General features: G+C 37.5%; 6 protein-coding genes across 9 annotated transcripts; 2 read left to right on the top strand and 4 right to left on the bottom strand.

Annotated features, from left to right (window-relative positions):
* Positions 1-801: 801 nt before the first annotated feature.
* Positions 802-8,426, bottom strand: LOC133847633 (high mobility group protein DSP1). Of its 3 annotated transcripts, none has more exons than XM_062282799.1 (6): positions 7,655-8,426; positions 4,477-4,971; positions 4,240-4,398; positions 4,006-4,169; positions 3,654-3,828; positions 802-3,585 (listed from the first exon to the last, which is right to left on the bottom strand). In XM_062282799.1, the coding sequence occupies exons 1-6, from the start codon at positions 7,676-7,678 to the stop codon at positions 3,394-3,396; spliced, it is 1,209 nt and encodes a 402-aa protein (XP_062138783.1). In that variant the 5' UTR covers positions 7,679-8,426; the 3' UTR covers positions 802-3,393. The 3 variants fall into 3 exon arrangements, with proteins under 3 accessions (XP_062138783.1, XP_062138785.1, XP_062138784.1); XM_062282801.1 differs by having other exon boundaries at positions 4,477-4,947; XM_062282800.1 differs by having other exon boundaries at positions 4,477-4,950; positions 7,655-8,425.
* Positions 8,427-10,234: 1,808 nt separating this feature from the next.
* Positions 10,235-10,944, top strand: LOC133847327 (HIG1 domain family member 2A, mitochondrial). Its single transcript, XM_062282293.1, has 2 exons — positions 10,235-10,490; positions 10,586-10,944. Exons 1-2 carry the CDS (start codon positions 10,346-10,348, stop codon positions 10,756-10,758), a joined length of 318 nt encoding a protein of 105 aa, XP_062138277.1. The 5' UTR covers positions 10,235-10,345; the 3' UTR covers positions 10,759-10,944.
* A 962-nt stretch (positions 10,945-11,906) lies between these two features.
* Positions 11,907-14,617, top strand: LOC133847323 (uncharacterized). Of its 2 annotated transcripts, none has more exons than XM_062282288.1 (4): positions 11,907-12,057; positions 12,585-12,930; positions 13,232-13,544; positions 13,611-14,617. In XM_062282288.1, exons 1-4 carry the CDS (start codon positions 11,922-11,924, stop codon positions 13,944-13,946), a joined length of 1,131 nt encoding a protein of 376 aa, XP_062138272.1. In that variant the 5' UTR covers positions 11,907-11,921; the 3' UTR covers positions 13,947-14,617. The 2 variants fall into 2 exon arrangements, with proteins under 2 accessions (XP_062138272.1, XP_062138273.1); XM_062282289.1 differs by having other exon boundaries at positions 11,951-12,094.
* LOC133847326 (calpain-C) lies at positions 14,599-17,838 on the bottom strand. The gene is made up of 2 exons (XM_062282292.1): positions 16,965-17,838; positions 14,599-16,472 (listed from the first exon to the last, which is right to left on the bottom strand). Exons 1-2 carry the CDS (start codon positions 17,666-17,668, stop codon positions 15,173-15,175), a joined length of 2,004 nt encoding a protein of 667 aa, XP_062138276.1. The 5' UTR covers positions 17,669-17,838; the 3' UTR covers positions 14,599-15,172.
* A 404-nt stretch (positions 17,839-18,242) lies between these two features.
* On the bottom strand, positions 18,243-19,794 carry LOC133847324 (XK-related protein 6). The gene is made up of 5 exons (XM_062282290.1): positions 19,469-19,794; positions 19,235-19,390; positions 19,019-19,149; positions 18,795-18,947; positions 18,243-18,734 (listed from the first exon to the last, which is right to left on the bottom strand). The coding sequence occupies exons 1-5, from the start codon at positions 19,708-19,710 to the stop codon at positions 18,346-18,348; spliced, it is 1,071 nt and encodes a 356-aa protein (XP_062138274.1). The 5' UTR covers positions 19,711-19,794; the 3' UTR covers positions 18,243-18,345.
* A 151-nt stretch (positions 19,795-19,945) lies between these two features.
* On the bottom strand, positions 19,946-21,542 carry LOC133847325 (27 kDa glycoprotein). The gene has a single exon (XM_062282291.1). The coding sequence runs from the start codon at positions 21,283-21,285 to the stop codon at positions 20,383-20,385; it is 903 nt and encodes a 300-aa protein (XP_062138275.1). The 5' UTR covers positions 21,286-21,542; the 3' UTR covers positions 19,946-20,382.
* Between the last annotated feature and the right edge of the window lie 85 nt (positions 21,543-21,627).

Raw genomic sequence — 21,627 nt, 5'->3', positions numbered from 1 at the left:
CTAAAGGCTCTTAATAAGACATCTATAATACAAGTAATTGTAATGGATTATGCGATAATCAAAGAAGTCCCTGATAAGTGATTGTCCTCGTAATCGTTTTGATGATGATGATATATGCGTGTATTATATCTTATAGTTGTTGTGGTTTGTCACTTTCAATGAGGATGATGCGATTAATCAATGAGAAATGTCTAGTTTTCTTTCTCTATTCAGTAAAACTGGTTTATAATGCACCGTCGCATTTTGGTTTTTTGTATCAATCGTTGACCGATATATAGTGTACTTTTATTATAATAATATTTCATTTTACCAATAACAATTTTTTTTCTTTTGTTAATCCAATTATTTTGGTGCAAACGTTGTTCTTGACCAATCCCTGCGCCTGTTATATGTTTAAGTTAAGGACTCAAAACAGGCAATGTAAAAAGATGACAACGGCATCTCGCTTATATGAAGAAAGAACTCAAAGAAAATGAAAAATAATACTTTCTGAAATGGACGCAAAACAATTATAATCAAATTTGAGGAAATTTGCCTTCATAAGCGTACATCTAGCTAAATTATTTTTATTTTCAACTATTTTTACAGGATTGTGTAAATTCATAGAAAAAAAATAAAATTAAAAAAAAATTACCTTAGTAGCTACCATAGTATTGCTAATATTCTTCAAACTTATATATACACAATATGTAATCCAAGTAAAAAGTAGTTTTTCTTATGTTTTCTCATTGTTTTTGATCTTTTTTTGTTTGGTTTTTTTCATTTTTCATTTTCGTGTCAAATATTACGGTTATTATAGAAGGGGGGCAGGTAGGGAGGGGAAGGTTTTTGGGAAAGCTTAAAAAAAAACGTATATATTGTTTTGTTTGTATGCGTGAGATAATGCCACTTTCAGAACTTACTCGTAACGTTGCGAATACACACTAAAAACAAATTATCACTTTTCTAAAAGTTTATTTGTATTAGTTTACTTTTCTTATAACAAGCACAGGGAACTGGAGTTTCTTTTTTGTTTCGTTTTGCTTTGTTTGTGTATTCATAGTAAATGGATTTAAGGATATACTGTTATCGAGAACTAAAAATATATGTATGTTATAATCTACACGTCTATGAATATCATCTCGGTGGCGAGTTGTTCTCTGGCAAAACAAAAAATGATTCAAAAAAAGTATTATGAAAATAATATCTGTACATACATTTGAGGTATATAACGTGACCATCGATCGATCGATCAGGTGTGCGGTATATGTTAATAAAGCATCGACCTTTATAATGGCGATAATCAATTTGCATACGATGTTATTCACCCCGTCTCTTTCTCTCTTGCACTCTGTCTCTCTCCATCTCACCCTGTCGCTATGTAACTTTCTCTATCGTATGTGTGTCACGCCATATTTTATCTAATATGTACCCGCTAGTTTATATGGTATTAGGAAGTCTCTCGTTTTATATTTATATTATTCCAGATCTCGCTTGATACATACATACATATATGTATATGCGTATATACATATATACATATCAAAGTAAGCCTGCATCATCAAGAGCTTTTGTCATTCGCGTATAATCAATATCAAAAAAGCATGATTTACTCTATATCGTATATACATATATATACATACATATATGTGAGTGTACATATGTTGTGTGTTGAGTGTGTGGTTGTCACTGAGTTAACTGGCCGTCTGCACAAAAGGATCAAGGATATCACCAATCCAATCCAATCCAATCCTCTCAAGCACCGGCAAATACTTTGCTAGTGTACAGTGTACAATATCGCGGCGTTACTGAAGGATCGCTTCGAATCAGCTCTTATTATTAGTTTACGATTTTAATAATACTTCAATATATGTGTTATATGTACATGGCCAAGACCACAACAGGCGTGCGTCAATGTCCGTCTCGTTATTGTTTTTCATGTTCTATTTCTTTTTTCTTTTGTTTTTCCATGCTTCTTCTTCTTTATAATAGTGCGTACTCGAATATCTTTTAACAGCCTAAACATACATTGTCATCATATTCATAATACATCTGGGGAATCTGTAATCTAATAGGTTCCGTCCCTTCTTCCGGCTACCCGAGCGAATTATCGCATCGATCTAACATCCAATTTTGGTTTTATGTATTTACACAGAGAAAACTACATAAATTAAACGCCAAAAGCTATTTAATTTATTTTAGGAAATTCCTACCACAAAAAAAAAAAAAAAAATTATAATACAAAAAAAAATCCAATTCGAATGGGAACTTCCCCAGGCTCAGGGAATGCAATTATTATGTTGATGGGGATCAGATGAGAATATAGTATATATAAATTGTATATTTAATTTACTTTCACGATATTGATTAAAAGATGTTTTTGTTATTCATGTTTAAATGCTGACAGTATATCGATTGAGATAATTTAGTATTACTTTTGTGTATTCTGAAATAATATGATAAATACATATTCAATTATGTATATATATATATATGTTACTGTATAGTTTTATGTACGTCTGTGTGTTTGTGTGTGTGTATGCATGTATTTATATATATACATAATTATGTAGAGAGATATCACCCGCCACTGAGTTAAGTATTTGAAATTATCACGCTTCAATTGAGTAGTGTTTTTTTTTTTTTTTTGCAACTCAAATGAGTAAACGCATCGTTATTTAGGTTTTCTTTTCATTATTGGTGAATCATCTAACTTTAATAAATGGGAAATATGTACCAATATACGTAATATGTATGTATGCATATATACACATATGTTTTTCGTAGGTTAAGTGTGGTAGCATTGTTGATGTTCTTCTTCTTCATCTTCTTATTTGTTGTTGCTTTTGCTGAGAATGACATGACGATGTGAGGATCGATCTCTTTCAACTTTCATCTCGATCTTTTTTACGTTCTTTGCTTTTTTTGTTTGTTTTGTTTTATAAAATAATTCGTTTTCTTAGTGTTTTAGGAGAAACTTATGATTGAAGCACAAAAATAAGATTTGCCGACAGATGAATGTCATTTTAATCTAACCATATACTTATTACTATTATAGTATTCTTAAAATAAAACTTATAAAAGGTTTCTTTGTGATTTTCTCCTTCAGTAATTCATGGAAATTTGATTACTTATTATTAAAAAAAAAAATTAATATAATTAATTTCATATATATATATATATCTATAAATATATATACGCGCGTGTATATATCAATATACATACATATATACATATATATACATGCATACACACACACATATATATATACATATACATATACATATATCTATCTATATATCCAACACACATTAGTTAACCTGATAATAGATCAACCAACAATTATGATTCCTTCTTGTGTTCGTGATGACCAACGATAGGTTATAAATAGTGAAGAGTATTTTACTGCTAAACTTATTGATTCTCGTCATCATCACCGTCACCATCATCGTCATCATGCTGCTCATCCAGCTGCTGGTGCTGTTGTTGGGCAGCAGCTGCTAATAACGCCGCTTTCTGCACTGCTTGTGCTTGCGCCTGCAGCGACGCTTGCATCGAGGGTGCTGACATGGCAATTTTCCCGCTTGTCTTGTACTCGGTCATTTCCTAAAATATTCCCCAAATATTAATACAACACTCATTCAATAGTTGTGGATGTCTCATTCTTTTCTTACCCGTTCATATCGTGCCTTGTCACGCTCTGCCATCGACTCGTACTTTTGCTTGACCTCTGGATCGACGTCCGACCATTTGCGGCCCAGCTCTTTGGCAATATCGCCAACGCCGAATTCGGGATTAAGAGCCTTAACCTTATTTCTTTCATCATTGCAGAACCAGAAGAACGCAGACCTAATAAAAGATAAAATGCAAATGGAAATTAATACATTATGCATGGGAGCTTGGATGATGATGATAAATGCAAATATACATATATAGGGAAAGGGAAAGGGAAGGGGGTGGGGATGGGGATGGAGAAATCATAATTGAAAAATGTTAATGTTAGTAGAGATTTTGCTACGAACTCACAATGAACGTTTAGGCGCATTGGGGTCCTTGATTTGTTTTCTTTTCTTCCCGCGACCCACAACCGCACCCTTGGGCGGCACATAGTTTTGCATTTCCTGTTCGTATCGCTGCTTGTCTTTTTCAGCCATTTCGTGGAAGCGTTTCTTCTCCTTGTCAACCATTGTCTGGCAAAACAAATTAAAAGCGTTTTAAAAGAGAAGTCCATTAACTGTTAATATCGATTGCATCACTTACCTTCCATCGTTCAGCGCATTTTCGCGAGAATTCGGCGAATATCACCGTCTCATCGGGATGCTTCTTTTTGTGCTCCTCTCTGCAAGTTTGTACAAAATATGCGTAGGCGGTCATTCGACCTCTGGGTTTCGCATCAGCTTTTCCTCTGACCATTGGGCTCTGCAAAACACAAATGGATGAATAGGACTTGCATTAAAAAGTTGTCCCAACTAAGTAAGAAAAGCGAGCAAAACTTACGGCTGAGTTGATGACATTTTGTTGCTGTTGCTGTTGTTGCATCTGTTGCTGCTGTTGTTGTTGCTGCTGCTGTTGCTGTTGTTGCTGCTGTTGTTGCTGCTGCTGTTGCTGTTGTTGCTGCTGCTGCAATTGGGCAGCTGTGTTGGCATCTACTTGGCCCTGATTGGCAGCCGAATACCACCATTGGGAGCCGGGCACCGCTGCAGCGGCGGCGGCTTGTGCCATATTTAGACGGTAATCGTAGCCGGTGGTTGCCGCATTCGAGGTGGCAACAACTTGGGCCATTGTCGTGGCTGGATTGGGGAAACTGCTGGCCATTTTGTATGTGAATAGCTGTTGGCCAACGCCGGCGGTGGTGTTGGAGCTATTTTGATGCGCCTGCTGTTGATTCTGCTGGACAACTACTTGATGCTGTTGCAACTGTTGCTGTTGTACTGCAGCCGCTTGTTGTTGTTGCTGCGCAGCCAGTTGCTGCTGATAGTGTTGAATTGTTTGCTGATCAATAGTTTGTTGTTGGGGTTTGTTGTTGTTGTTATGATTGTGTTTGTATATATATGTTTATGTTTATGTAGATGTAGATGTATATATTTATACATACATACGTAGGTAAGTGATCCAGTGTGAGGCCAAAACAAGAGCGTTAGATAGAGAGAGAGAGAGAGAGAGAGAGAGAGAGAAAGAGATAGGGAGAGATGAAAAGGAATGGATTCTCCGCGTTGGCATCACACTGAATCAGATATATCATGTGTTGGGCATGCAAAAATCTATTTTAAATAACACATGATCAGCATTATGATCGACAACATCGACTACCCAAAAAAGCTATCCTGACTAACGCATATTTCCACTTCGCTTTAAATGTCGAATAAAGAAGGCTCGCTCATCATTTGAATGGGTATTTATAATACACAATTGAAAGACAACTACGATCTCTAATAATGATCTGACGATATCTCTCTCGATTATCGTTATAGAAAAAAGGTGATCAACCCAAAAAAAAAAAAAACTCAGGAACAAAACTGACCTAGCAAGACAACCAAATACAAGTGCATTTATATATTGGCGTGCCTAATTAATCAACGAAAGTAATCGGAATTAAGAATTGTCTACGTAACGTGCACGAAAAAATAAAGAGAGAAGAGAGGCAAAAAGATCATACAAAATCAGCAACATTGGCGTTTGGCGCCAAAAACGATCAACTCTCGCCTGCTGTATTTGTTTGTGTGCGTCACGCTCACTTGCCTCACACATACACACACACACACACACACACGTACGTAGCGTGCATATGGAAAGTATTCGGTGAATACGCGAATGAAAAAAAAAAAATGGTTGGAGTAACAACAAAAAATTCGCGAATGGAACATGTTTCATTTCTCAGTGGTTCCATTCAGATTTATCAATACACCAACCAACCACGCTGCGTTTCTTATTAGCAATTCTTGCGTTCACAGTATGTAAACAAGTTGTTACGCATATTTATGTACATATGCACAAACAAACATGCGAGCATGTGCATAAAGCTATCAGAGTGTATGTATGTATGTGTGCAATAATAAAGTATAAACAAAAACAATGCATTGTTTTGTTAGAGCGCGAGGCATCGTCGTCAGCTGTTTGCCGATTTCGATTTTTCATTGAAACGCACAGCAACAACTGGAACTGCTGGGGATGGGGTTCGGTTTCTTTTTTCAATAAAAGTCACGTTTATATAGAAAAAGAAAAGAGCAGGTTCACACCAGACGCGGTTCGTGTTCGTGAACCAGTTTATCGACTCTTCTCTTTTATGCTCTTTATGCCAGGGGTGGCTAAGCTATTAATGTACAATAAAATACAAAGGCAACACTGGTCAAACATATGTATGTATGTTTGTATGTACAAATGTATGTACAGGCCATATACACATGTAGAATATCCCCAAAATAAAATGAAATGGTCAATTATGATGTAAATATATCTGCTTGTATGTACGTGCTGCGTACACTTGTAGAAATACTATGTACATGCATAACTAAAAACAAAATGGTTGTACAGCGGGAAAGAGCAAGAGAGAAGAGAGAGCGAGTGAGAACTGACAAAGCATTTCGAGTTTACACACAATCGCACACACATAGTAGTAGTTGTCTGCTTATAGCGAGACACACACACACACACAACCACACAAAGAGAATTCGCATGGGGCAGACGTACATATGTATGTACATGTCTTTATATGCATACATACAAACATATGTATGTACGTATGAATACAAGTATATACATGCAATTTCAGATTACGCAAGCCTCGTCAACTTTTCATAGATATGTATGAATGTACATAAGTAGTTACATACATATATGTGTATGTATGAATGTATGTACGTGCCATATGCATGTGGATGTACACATACACACATAGCCTAGCGTTGTTTGTGTAGCATTTGCAAATATCAAGGCACATGTCATTTCCAATTTTATATTGTTAAATATACACACAATTGAAGGTATGAAAACATACATACATATGTACATATGCATACATACGTTCGCTGTATGCAATTCTGGCTGTGTTCTAAATTAACAGCATGCGTATGTAAACATCGCAGCAGCAACTAAATAAAATAAAAAATGGCGACCATAGATGCGCACGCAAAATACAAAATTTGCTTGTATGAGTGTGTGTGTGTATTGTCTTTACGGCGTCGCTGTTCGACTACGTGCAAAAGCATACATACATAAGTTTGTGTGTGTTTGTGTTGTATGTTCATGTATTTAGTTTCTTGGCAAAATGCTCATATGCTGAGAACACACACACACACACATACATGAATATACAATGTATGTTTGTATGCAGTAAGATTCCAGCATGGCCATTGTAAAATTTCCATACTCTATGCGTATGCGTTTCAATCTCACATGTATTTTTATACATACGCATATGTGTGCTTGAATGTTTATATGTGTGGATGTGTATATAACAAATGGAAGTAGTGCGTGTGTTTGCCAATTTTATTTGTTGTTGGCGGGAAAAATGCAAAACTAACTAAAATCAAGCAAAAGAAACAAAAACGCCATACCTACATATGTATGTATGTTTCTCAATATGTATGTTTGCCTGTATGTATGTGAATGTTTGTATATATTTCTGTATGTATGTATGTAACTATGAATGTTTGTATGTATGTGCAGTTAAGCTTACCTGTATTTGATGAAAGTGTTCCATGGTTTTAGCCGATTTCTGATCTCCTTTAGCGGATTGGAAGGGGTGGTGGTGTCGGCGGAGAAGGTGAAGGGGATTCAATCAGTTGTAGTTGAAGAGTTCAACTTTGTTAAATGTTTCTCTGTTCCTCTGTTCTGCTTCTTGCACTGCACACACACTCACACACACGCAAACACAAACACACACCACAATGGGGATAAAATAAGTGTTGCAAGCGAGTTTCCAACTAGCATTCGTTTTTCCTTTTAATTTTTTGTATTCTCTATGTATGCATGTATATGTATGTTGTAGTATGTACGTTGTTCTATTGATTATTGTACATACAGATGATGTACGAAGGAACAAAACGGAGTCACGATATAACTTTATTTTTTCTGTTTTTCGTTTTCGTTTTTTTTTTTTGTTTAATGTTTCCGATTCTTACGACAAATTACAGCGTAACAGCGAACGTAACGCAACACAACGCAACGCGAATCGTTTTTGTAGAAGTGTTTTGTGCGGTTGTTGTTGTTATTGTTGTTGGCTGTTTGTTTTTAGTTAGTAAAAAATAAACAAACGAGGCAACGCAACGCAAAACGCAACGCAGCAGCTTGTGCTTTATTGCAGGGCACAAGAGTGTGTAAATGTGTTTTTGTTGGTAGCATACAATATCAATGCGGAAAGAAAAGATGAGGTTCGCGCGCCGCTCGCTTGATTGAAAACACACACAGAGAGAGTACCAACAACGAATGCAAAGGCTATTGAATTGAATAGCCGTCTCTGCCGTACTGTGCTTCATAGCCACAGCCACGGTTCGGTTGCCTGGCTAGCGCCAGCGACTTCTGTATGCGTTGCCTGCGCAAGTGTGTGCAATCCGTGTGAGTCCCTCTCGCCCGTGTGTGTGAGAGAGCGTGAAGCGAGAGAGTAAAAACGGGCTAAAATGAGCGAATGATGGCGGCGGGCGGCATGCTGCTCTCATAGTGTACGCGTACACTGTACAGTTTTACTGAGCGCACTTTCTCTCCTGCTTGGTTTTCGGTATTTCTACTGCTGAGTGTTCAGTGTGCTGAGCGAGAGCGTTTGTCTGTCTGTATCTGTGAGTGTGTGCGTTTATACACGTGGTGGAGGGAAACACAGGCCTTATAACATTTTTGGCTTATTACTTTTTATACAAAGGTTTACACACACACACGCGCACATACGTACATATATACGTGCATACATTCTTGTTTATATGTACGTAGGCATGTGTAGTGTCTGTATAACTAGATGTGCATACATACTTTTTGTTTTTCTTATTACTATAGTTTTAAATGTGTGAACACATCCTTATGTACATCTTCCACATTCATACATTTCTGCACGTCTTGTACCTAAAACTTATAAACTTTCCATACAACATTCAAATAAGACAGAGGCATACATACATACATACATACATACATATGTCCGTACATACGCGTACATATGTACATATGTACGTTGTATATGTACATGCAGATGTAGATGCACACATATGTATGTACTTATTGTCAATTGTATGTACACGCAAATGACCATTGTGTGTAGTCTGCACGTACATACATATGTACATATCTATGGATGTATGTATGGGTACTGCACATCAAAATGTACATACACAAGTTTTGTTTATATGTATGCATCCCCATGCCAAGGCGACAATACATTCTCACCATATTGGTTTGCATGTGTGCGTTTGTTTTTCGCCTCTACACAAGCACAAAAAAATGCATGTATTGGGTATATGGTATACACACACAGTGATATGCTTGCTACATACACATGTTTCATTTTGCGTTCCTCGTCTGACTGTACTTCCCAGCTCTCTCAATTTAAAAAGAGAGTGAGAGAGAGAGAGACACATTTGTTGGAATAATGCAGCTGTGTGTGAACGTGTGTTAGTGAGGTCACAAATACCCAACACACAAATTTTCTTCGATTTTATTTGATCATCATCATCATCAAAAGGGTGTTTTTACAAACTAAAATATATGTACACACCAATTGAAATGTACATATTTCTTAATCTATTATTTATTGTTATTCTTTTTTTTAGCCAAATAAAATAAATTAATTTTCTCAAATATTTACATATCGGTTATTCTTTTTTTTTAGCCAAATGAAAAAAATTAATTTTCTCAAATAATATATGTACACAATTAGGGTAAAATCAAGGAAAATCAAAACTTTGCAAACATAAAATGCATTTGAATTCTAAAATATATTTTCTTAATTGCGCTGAATGTTTATATTCGATTATTGTGCATCTTATCGAAAAATATTGAGAATACAACCCAGTGAGTGGTTCTATCAGGGATGGCGATCAACATTTTTATGTTACTAGTTCTTTGTGTTTTATATGTAGAATAATGTGTTTCGTTTTATTTGACAAACCCCATATTATAAATAGAAAATACCATAAAGTCCTACATACCGTAGATTGTTAAAAATGTTGGCGCATAAGTTCGAAAAACATAATTTCATAATTTTGTTTAGCGATGCATCTCTGTTCCGTTCATTTCGTTCCACATGGTGGCGGCTTGTCATCTGTTCGTATGCATGTATTGATATGTTTATGCATGTGTGCATGTGTGTGTGCCAGCTGTCGGCATTAGATGCGAGTTATTGTTTGATTTGAAGCAAACACATTTGTAAACGAACGGAACTGAAATGGCAAACAAAACAGAAATACCGCTACCAGCTGAAGACCTCGACTGGGTGCAACTGCGACAAGATCTGGGCCCCGTTGTCGAAGTGGAGACAACCAAAGAGAAACTGTTGCGCAAAATCAACGAGAACCCTTTAGTGCCAATTGGTAAGTTTCATCACCCATTTGGTTTTTTCGTTTTGTTATGTAAACACTAAAAGTGTATTTAATATTTCGCATTAATTTCGTTTGCATACACTTAGGCTGCCTTGCGACGACAGCGGCATTAACAGCTGGCCTTTACAACTTTCGCACCGGTAATCGCAAAATGTCACAATTCATGATGCGCACTCGAATTGCGGCTCAAGGATTCACTGTGCTCGCCCTGATTGTGGGCGTGGTAATGACATATGGCGACAAGAAATCAACAAAATAATAATTTATCGATTCAATGTGATTGTTGTGTAAATTAAAGAGTTCGACCTCAAATTTCTATTCTAGCATAATCTAAATAATATTTTTGATCATTCATTGTTGTTTGTTATTTAACTTTATAAGATAGGATCGATCTTAAGTGCCTTCTCTCTAAATATATCATAGTTTACATATATGGCCTAGAAAAGCATCGCTACTGCTCAAGTAGTTAAAATAAAACTGAAAAAAAGAAAAACTAAAAACAAAAAAGAGATCAACTATTTTCGCTCTGGATCAACTGATCAACTGTGCTCATATATATACATATCACTATATACATATATATGTATGTTAAGAATTTTGGACCCTGATGATTCAAGATGAATATTTTAGTTAGGTTAATATTTTGCGGAAATGTTACGATCAGATAGAAAACTTAAGCTTAGAAAATAAAGAAGTCGAATTGTATATATGGGTAATTCCATGACGGTATTTGTCCCGTGCGAGACTCTTTACATTGAAAATAACATAAAGTGAAACAATTTAAAAAAAAAGAAAATGTTATTTTTATAGCTCTAGATAAGTACTTTAATTAGAGCTAAGAATGGTTTTTGAATTTTCTTTCTGTTTTGTTTTCTGTTATGATAATTGCAAAAATTAACAAAACGCAAAACCAAAAAAATTATCGAATTTATATATTTTATCGTAAAACAGAACAAGTTCCTAAAATCAATCTTAGCTCTAAATATAGTGCTTATCTAAAGCTTTAAGAATAACATTCACTTATTTTTAAAATTGTTTCAGTTTATGTTATTTTCACTGCAGTGCACTGTAAAAAGTCTCGCACGGGATCCATATGTAGTAGCTTTCGTCACATTGTATGTATATTCCTTTACAATAACAGACAGTCCGAGAATTATTTTATGTGAGGTTAGAATCTCGAAATTACTATTTGAACTTTATTACGATCGGATAAAAATCTGTAAGACAAAGAAAATTAATTTCGTTCGGCAGCGTTGGTCACACTTAATATTCTAATACGTTACTCTCCAAATTAATATCAATGTTAGCAATCGGAGCATTATTTTTTGTGAGGTTGCCTTTTCTTGAAAATTGCAAAAAACAACAAATACTTTTGGAATTTTTTTTTGAGAAAATGTAGTAAAAGTAAAGTAAGTTGTATACATGCCTGTGTATTGGATGGGTGTGGCCAAAGCTACGGGGGTTGTGTATTATCCCCTTGGTTGGGGAAGATGCGCGCGCAGGACTCTCTGGGATGTGTGGGGCGCTAATGTCAATTGTGTGCAGTACTCAGTTCAAGGTAGTATTTCATCAGTATAGGACGTTATTTGATTAAGGTATGACAATGTTTTGGAAAAAGAGAAAAAACACAAAAAAAATGCAACACGATAATTGCAATGTTCAAATACTTTATAATGATAAAAAGGACAAATGATCAAATTGCTGAGAAACGCTTTATTTTGAAAGTTGTAAACATGAAATATACAGAATATATGCATATATTGTACATATATATATATATATATATATATATATATATATATATATATATATATATATATATATATATATATATATATATATATATATATATATACATATGTATATATCACTGCAGGGCGATTGACCTGATTTAGTTGGTATTACTTGCAATTATATGTTTTATTTTGAATTAAAGGTACAAAACAACCCCCAAAGGGGGAAGAAGGTGTACACAAGAACACAAAAACACACACACAAACATATGTACACATACATGCATAGGCATTTGGGTAGATAACATAATGTTAGCTGAATTATGTATATTTGATTCATTATTTTTAACAGACGTCGAGATGAATATATTGTTTGGCAATTGTGTGGGAAGCTGCGATCAACTGGCGGGTCCGCCGCCAGATTTTATTTTGTCGATGCCGCCGCCGCCGTTGCCCTCGTTCCTAATATCGAAGCCCAGGCACATCGATGTTTTGCTGCCCTCAAACGAATCGCAGCCCTGCTTTGCGGCCTTCATGTGCGGCCAGAGCAGTCAGCACAATGACAGCGGCAACGAGCTTATGGAACTGGTGCGAAGCGATTCCAAGGGTTTGGAGAATGTTTGGTTCTTTGTGTCTTCGTGCATTGGCATCTTCGTGCTCGGCTGCTTCCTGGCGCTCATCGTCATCAGATGCAGAGAGTGAGTAGTCCAGAGTTCTTTGTTTCTTTCATTTGATCTCTGGAATTATAGCAGTTATAGTCAGTAAATTTGGTAAGCATACATACTCTTCAGATATGTGGTGGGAACAATTTCTGAAAATTTCATTACTCTCGCTCGATTAACTTGCAAGTTAAACGAGCCTGTCTGTCGGTCTGTCTGTCTGACCGTTTGTAAGAACTCAGAAATCTCTGGAACTAGATGAGCTAGAACAACCAAATTTGCTGACAATACTTGTAACGCGACCCCACTTAATGCAATGTTTTTTTTTTTGAATTTTCAGCACATTCTTCTCGTACCACGATGCAAACATCAAGCAGACGGCCATCAATGCACTGGGCGAGGCCACTAAATCGAATGCATTCACTTCTGGCGGCATTCTCTATCCGTGCGCCACGGCAAACAGTCGCGATTTGCTCCAGAGCCAGCTGGTCAACGACAGTCGTCTGCTGTGGGCCACTCTAACGCCACATGGCACCCGACATTTCATCATCGAGAACTCGCAGGATGGACACTACGAGTCCGTCGACTATCGCGGCAAGGCGCACAATCAAGTCTTCCGCGGTTATGCAAAGCAATCGCAGTCTTTCGTTAAGGTAGTTTCAGGTGACTTCCCTGTTAGTGCTCGCGTATCAACTACAAATGTTGCATTCTCTTTGCAGTCCTTTGATAACAATGGTTTCGTTGACTACGACTACGAGGATCCTACACCGTTGATGGACTCCTATCATGATGACATGGACTCGGGCTATCAAGAGCCACATGAGGTCACCGGTTCATTGAAGCGTTCGCCACTTCGCACATTGGCATCGGGCTCAGTGTCGGTGTCGGGATCGGGTTCATCGCCCACAGCTCCACACGATTATAATGCGAGTGTATCAGCGAATCAGGCGAATCAGATTCCGGCGAATCAGGGCAACTCGTTGTCCATAAGCCGTAAGACAACGTTGTCGCGACGCATCAGCGATGCCTCATCCCATAATGGCACCTCGATGTAAGCTTGATTAGTCGGTATAGCAATCACGTTATGTAAATTAAACATGGAACAGGAAAATGCAGCCAGCGTACGTCACCAAAACGAGAGAGAGAGAGAGGGAGAGAGGGAGAGAGAGTGAAAGTTGAGAGGCCTGTCGTCCAATAAATACATCACAATAAGAGACAAATGACAAACAAAGTTGGGCTCGGCATGCCGAACATTCAAATACCCTGGCAGAGAGTGCATTCCTACTACAGTTGTTCTGTTGCAATACCTCGAAATCGATTTCGAGACTGTGTGTGTTCCTATGACAGATATAGCAATCCGATCCGACGGATCCAAATCGACGGATCTGCATAATATTACATTAAGATAACGTTCGGAACTAAGAGTGTAGATTACTTAGATACAGACAGACAAACATTATTCTGCTTGGGTATAATAATAATGGAATCAATGAAAACTAACTACAATATGCAGTATTTACGTAATCTAAGGAATCTACATATAGAACTCGCATGTTGAATAAGTCTAGAGTTGTGCTAATTCTTACTTAACTGCTAAACACTAATATTGAATCGCTAAATAATTCCATAATCAACACGTACTATAACTATAACATAACATAATAGCGTCCCATAGCTGAGACCTTTGAAAAACGATTTTGCATCAAATAAATTCATTTCAATTGTATTTTACACTGCGATTTTAACAACTTAACTAATTTGATTTATATTTACTTTATGTTTAACATGTCCCATTAAAAATAAATAATTATAACGAACGTCGCATAAATTATGATTTAGGTTGCAAAAAAAAAAATACATATATAAATATATATTAAAATAAACAAGAATTTGTATAGTCGACTATATGCTCGACTGGAGGTTGCCCTGTGTCCAGGTACGCCTTGCTGTATGCATAGATAATTAAATAGATCGAATCCGGAAGACGGATTACGGAAATCATTAGTCGAAGATATATCGGTTTAATCATACGAAGCAGATCGAAAATGCCGTTTGCTGACTTTAATTCTCATTATAATTTGAAGATAAAGAGCTTAAGTTGTTTTAATCTTTAAGATCTGGCTTTTTAAACAGACGGACGGACAGACAGGCGGACGGAAATTGAAATTTGTTCTGCTGGCTGTCGAAATGTCAGAACTTATACCCTTTAAGTAGGGTAATGGGCATAGAACAACGGATACTGGAACAGGGGCAGCATATAGAATAATTAACTAATTTCGATTTAGCAACTTAATATACTCTTGATCCAATCATGCAGATGCACCTCAATGACATTGACCTGATTGTAGTTCTTCAAATGGAACTGATTGAAGGCCGTGGTCAGATGCATGACAGCGGACACAAAATCGCTGAGCCGCAGAGTGCCATCTTTGCGTATGTATCGCTGGATAAGGCAGTTCATGATGTCCGTGCTCAGCTGGAAGCCAATGTCGTACAGGGCGTCACGCAATCGCTCCGCACGTAGAATGCCAGCTTTCTCTTTCGTGTACATTTTGAAGACACCTTGCCATGACTTGAGGTTCACCATAAACGTTTTAAACTGCTGGAACGTGATCCGACCGTTGCCCGTTTTGTCTTGCAGCGCGATCACCTGACGGCAGATGTCGATGTTGGCACATCCCTTGATGTAGTCATTGGGCAGACACGCCTCCAGCAGTTCGTGCAGTTCAAAGCAATTGATCGTCTTGTTCTCATCGGCCAACTGCATGTAAACTGGTTCGTATTGGCAAACGCTCTTGATCTTCTGCACATTATCGTCGCTCTTCAGCGAGGGAAACGGATCGAGCAGTATCATCGTCTGTGTCTCCAGGCACGACAATCGAAATGCCGCGGTGCCCAGGATGCGCACCGTGAACTGCGCCTCCTCCGCCGGCTCATAGGTGGTGGGCATCAGCACATAGTGTCCCACCTCCAGTTGGGTATGATAGCTAACGTGCCTTGTGTTCCCATAGTCCGAGTTGAGGAAGCTCACGTGATTCTTGAAGAAGTCCTTTTGGAGACACTCGTTGAGGCTGTAGTCGCGATTCCACATGTACATCGTGAAGCCAATCACCTTGGGCTCTACCGCAGTGTGCTGATTGAGGGCCACCACGATGTCCTGTTTCTCCTGAATGGATATCATAAGCTGTGGATTGATGTGAAACGATTCGTGGTTGCGACAACCGCCCGCTGTCACGCCCCGCTTCCATTGGCCTTGATACATTTTCATTTTCCAATGCAAGGGACGTCCCTTGAGCATCTCCTCGCCACTCGCCGTCTCCGAGTCCAAGTAGACAACCTCGAGGGTGGTAAACGTTTGTACAAAATCATAGAACGAGATCCAGAACTCCCCCAGCTCCAGTTGTCCCAAGAGGCGTCCACGCTCTGCGGCAGAGACACGCTCCCAGGTCTTAGAAAGCGGCGACCAGTCTCCAGCGAAGTGCGTTTTGTCCCCAAACGGTTTCGCCGAGAACGTGTCCTTCATGCGAATCAGCTGCACCGAGTCACCTATCACCGTCTCCACCTTGTCCAGGCAAGAGAGTCTGCAAACCCATAGTAGAATACAAAATTTATAATTAATCGAGGAACCAATAAAACGGGTTATCTTTCAATGAACTATCATTCTTAATTTCCATGTTTGGAGTTTTATACGCCTTTAAATATTTTACTTTTAATAGATTAGAAACAAGATTATTTACGATTTCTTTTACTTTCGCTTCAGAAGTAACTTTTTGTTTGCTCACAAAATAAATAATACATAGTTTTAATGAAGTACGATTATTTTATTACCATCAATTTTCAAACCAAATTCCTCTAAACCGCATATATATATATATATATATATATATATATATATAATAACAAAGATTGGGAAATATTAAAAAAATCAATATTTGTATTCTTTGTATTTTTGTAGAATTACTGAAAATCAATATTTTTTTTAACAACAAATTTGAATAATCAATGAATTTGTTGAACATAAATCATATACTATCCATATGTATGGTATTTATTTTTATTGTGACTCGACTTGCCTGTAGTTGACATTGAGCAGAATGCCATTAGCCAATCTCTCGGTGGTGTTCTTCTTCTGCACTGGCGCATTCTTCACAGCGATGCAGGTGACAATGCAGGTGGTGGCCAGCTGATCCTTCAGCGTCTGCGGCCGAATGCTGTCCGCCACAATGGGCATGCACTTGACCACACCGCCGAGGAGATCGGTTAATCCATCCGATCGCGTGCCATACTTGAGGGCCTCATAGGAGCCATGCAGCTTGGCAATTGCCTTCTCTAGCAACGCGGCCCAAAAGCAATTCGATGCCTGGGGCTGCATGAACGCCAGTCGACCATTGATCGTGGGCAGACGATCGTCAACGAGCACTTCAACCCATTCGCCGCACCACCAGAGGCGAAAGCGATAGATGCCCAAGGATTTATCCAAGCCCTGATCGGCGGGCACCACGCGATAGAAGAGATTGCGCAGCGAGTATAAAACGCCCAAGCACGAGACTAACCACCGATCACCCATTTTACCAGGTATCACATCGAATTCGGCGTTCTCGTTGAGGAACGAGGCTTGGGGATTGTTCAGCTCGGCGATGCGTTTCCATTGGAATGTGAATGGGGGCGTTTGATAGTAGAAGACGGACGATTGTATTGCTGGGAAATCGGCGTCTTCCCACAATTGATTTCGCGATCTGCAATCACTGATAATGCGCTCGTATTTCGATGCCATCATTTATTTTGTTCACATCACTTCGATTCGGTTCGGTTTGAATTTGATTTTAATTTGATTTCGATCAATTGACGATTTGCCAGTAGTTTGCGTGTGTTTTATTTTGTGAAGTGAAAGTTAATTTGTTGCTCACTGCCACCTAGTCTAAGCCATTTCTTTCTTGTAGTGTGACCAGCTCTGCATTGCGAGAAAAGCCTCAAAAGCCTAAGCGCCTAATCGCCGCAGCTCAAGTCGCGCTTGCGCTTGCGTTGCGCACAGTGGGTAATTGAAAACATTGAGAAAATAATTGTAAGAATATGTTAGGCAATGTGCTATCCCATATAAATAAAATGTACATATAGCTTCAAATAATAACATTTATTTTTAATGGCGCTTTTTATCGTTACGCTACGTACGCCAAGGCGCCGAAGCCCACTGTATATTTTGAGAAAACATGAATGAAAGGGAATTTTAATAGGTCATAAAAGTGTGTGTTGTAAAAATGCTTGTAAATTTACATTTGTTTTTATTTGGCACTTTCGATTATGTCGGCCTATTCTTAAATATGTTTAAGACCGAGTTTTATTCCAAAAATATATTCTTTTTAATGTTTTTTCTTAAATTTATTAAAAATAATCATTAATTTAAATATAATAATAATTATGTCTAATTGTAAGTCACTATTCTTTATGATCTCCGTCTTAAAACACACTAGAGGTTATTCCAGGATGGCATTGCAAATAATAATAAATCATTAGGGCAATACCTATTAAATATAATACTATGATTGCAATGCTCAGATATAATGGAATATAAAATATACAGAGAATAATGTTCTGCAATAAACAAAACGTTAAATACAACAAATACTTGAACTTAGTAGGCGCATCCTTAACAGGTGTATAAATAAATAGATAAACTATTCCAAATGCCAGGCACAATATATAATTCATGATGGCCGACTTTGAGAACTTTGGTTGATCAAATACAAAAACTAATGTAGCACTTAAGATTATCTGAATAATACTAGCTATGGATGTCTCCATTGGCACTTGACTGGCCACATACGCTATACAAACAGTTCGCGAAACTAAAAAGAAAATTAAAATCAAAATAAAAAATATCAATTATAAAATTGAATAAAACTAACCCGAAAAGCAAAGCAAAAACCAAAACTGAATAATCACTCCCCTGGTTCCTATATCATGCTTATCCAATTGGACCAAGCGATTTGATCGATTATACGACACTAATCCCCATGCAATACTTAGGAAATATATTGAAAACGTTATTGCACGAAAATCTGAAAAATAAATGCAAATTCACTTTTACATTAAGCTCACGCGATTAAAATTGACGACTTATAATAATTACAGGTCAATGTCTTTATATATCGCAAGACAATCGCCAATTGCAATATCTTTTGTGGAGCAGTTTCCGAGAACGTATCGAAAAGTCGCAGTAAACCAACATTGCACTCTTCCTTTAAGTAGCCGCGATAGCATCTAAAAGAATTTTAAATTGCAAGCAATTAAATCAGCTACCCAGCTACTTGATCGATTAGTTGAAATCCTTGGAAAGCAATCTTACTGAAACTGAGCGACCTTATCACCGTGTTTTTTAGCTTCATTGTATTGCAAGGCCCAATTAAGAGTACGTGCATCTCGAAACAAATACGAGAGAACGAGTTTCCGTACATGATCCCAAGGGTTGTAAGGTTTATTCTTCACATTGGTAATTACCATTCTATAAATGATCAATTAAGAGCACATTGTGAATGGTACTAATTACAAATAGATTTACATATTAAATTAAATTGCTTACATTGTTGAGTAGATCATTGATGTCAAGATCATAGGTAATACTATGGATAGAATCGTCCAATAGCAGTAGGCAAATGACTTTGAGATCCAGTAATCATAGGCTAGGCACCAGTTGAGTATGATCGTGATAAATCGCATCAAGGCCGAAATTACAGTAAGCGTTGAGCTAAATACAGTTATTTGATATGACGCAACGTTCGCAGAATCGACATTATCCAACCGCAGCCCACAGGCGAAGTCCATTGTTAAACATATATGTTTCGATCATATTAAAACAAATCTCGACGAATTCTTATTGCGACAGCGATGGCAAAGTCAAGTTTAGCAGTTATCGATAACACGATTGACATACAAAATGCGCAAATTCTTGCATTCAAATATACCACAAAATGATCAATCAATCATTGATTCAATACCATATCCATTAGGCTCATAATCCGTTGATTTTTGAACGACCAATTAAAACAAGATTTAATGATTTGTTTTTGTTTGTATGTTTGCCTTTTTTTTTGCAGTGTTCATTTACATATATTTGCATTTTGAGATTCATAAAAATGATAAATTTTTTAACCAGTCCGTCCCATCTATGAGATTTCATTTTAGTTGGAAATAATAGAATATACTACAAATACATACATATATAATAAGAGATTACCATAATAAATTTATAATGACAGAATAACTAGAGGGATTCTATTGCTAAGAACAAAGAGATATGTGATATAAATGTCAAAGAATACCATTAATTCGTTTATACTGCTGTTGTACTTAATTTATAGAGTAGAATTGGCTTCTGTATGCATAATTAGATAAGTTTATAAGTATAGTAAATTAATGATTTGCTGGCATCAGCATTCATAACACGATGAGATAAATATAATGTAATGAACCCAACAAGTCGAATGAAGTTCATCTTTAAAAATAATACAGTTTGTGTAAAACAAATGTGAAGAGAGAAAACATGAGATTCGGTGAGGTATCCAGGAACACATTACTAGCACGATCGCTAATAAGTGGTAATGTATGATATTTGCGACAAACCGTCTCGTTGCGTATGAAATTGAACATGGACTCAATTAGATTGGCAGGCGTGATTTTTGTACAGTGCTCCAAGTGCCGGACAACGCACAGCTCTAAGTTTCGGATGTCAGCGCATTCCGTCTCGCCCACAACCAATTTAGGCAATTTTTTAATCTTATTATTCTCGCGTATATCCGGATTGTTAACGAACGTGGATAATGTGCTATTCCAGCACTGCTCAATGTTATCCCGCTGCGATCCGAGGCACTCGGGACCCTCCTCGGCAATGAACAAGGCAATCTGATCGCCATCCTTGTGACAAACGAAATTCAACAAACTCTGAACAATCCGTTTGATTTCCTGCTGACTTTCCTGCTCCTCGGGATGCAAGCATGGCAGCAGCTTGTCGGTGAATGCATCAAAGCATTCGGTGGCATTTGAACGCTTCTTGCAATACTTATTGAACACCACATCGAGTTCACCGAGAGGACTCGCCTCCTGAATCTCCTGTTGCAGTGCCGTAACATTGACCAGCGAATTCATGCATTCGGTGAGCGCACCGAAAGCCAATTCGATTTCAGTGTACGCCAAATCTCCATCGGATTCTCTGCCGGTTACTTCGGTGCATTTGTTGCGGAACAGTTCCTTGAAGTCGTTGTAGCTGTAATTGGATTTGGCAATATCTTCAGGCAGTTGGCTTTGCAAGTCGATTTTATCCAAATTTAATTGTGCACTTGAGCAAATTATTAACAGCAACCAGATGTAGGCGGTTGCAAACACTGGATCCGGTTGTTTCATCTTGTTTGTATTTTGTAATATGTATAGAAGTTAATTTAATAAAGGTTTGTTCGCGACTAAAATTCTATTTTATTCCGCCAAGTAGCTGTATTACGCTGTGTACTGCATTACGAGCACTGCTCAAATGCAATATGTTGGGGTTTAGCGACGAATTTAATTAAATATGCACGTCTTGAGCTTGCACTTTGAAATCTGACCCTTCCTCTGTAAATTTTGTAAAATTATTAATTAGTCACTAAAGGTGTGGAGATGTTCACAGATGCATCGCTTTCTATCGATATATCGATGGTATTATCATGTCATGTTTGCCATTCCAACGAATTTTTGCAAAAAAAAATACGC

Source organism: Drosophila sulfurigaster, chromosome X, assembly GCF_023558435.1.
Source record: "Drosophila sulfurigaster albostrigata strain 15112-1811.04 chromosome X, ASM2355843v2, whole genome shotgun sequence".
NCBI classification, from domain to species: Eukaryota; Metazoa; Arthropoda; class Insecta; order Diptera; family Drosophilidae; genus Drosophila; species Drosophila sulfurigaster.
This window is presented reverse-complemented; position numbering and strand designations above follow the sequence as displayed.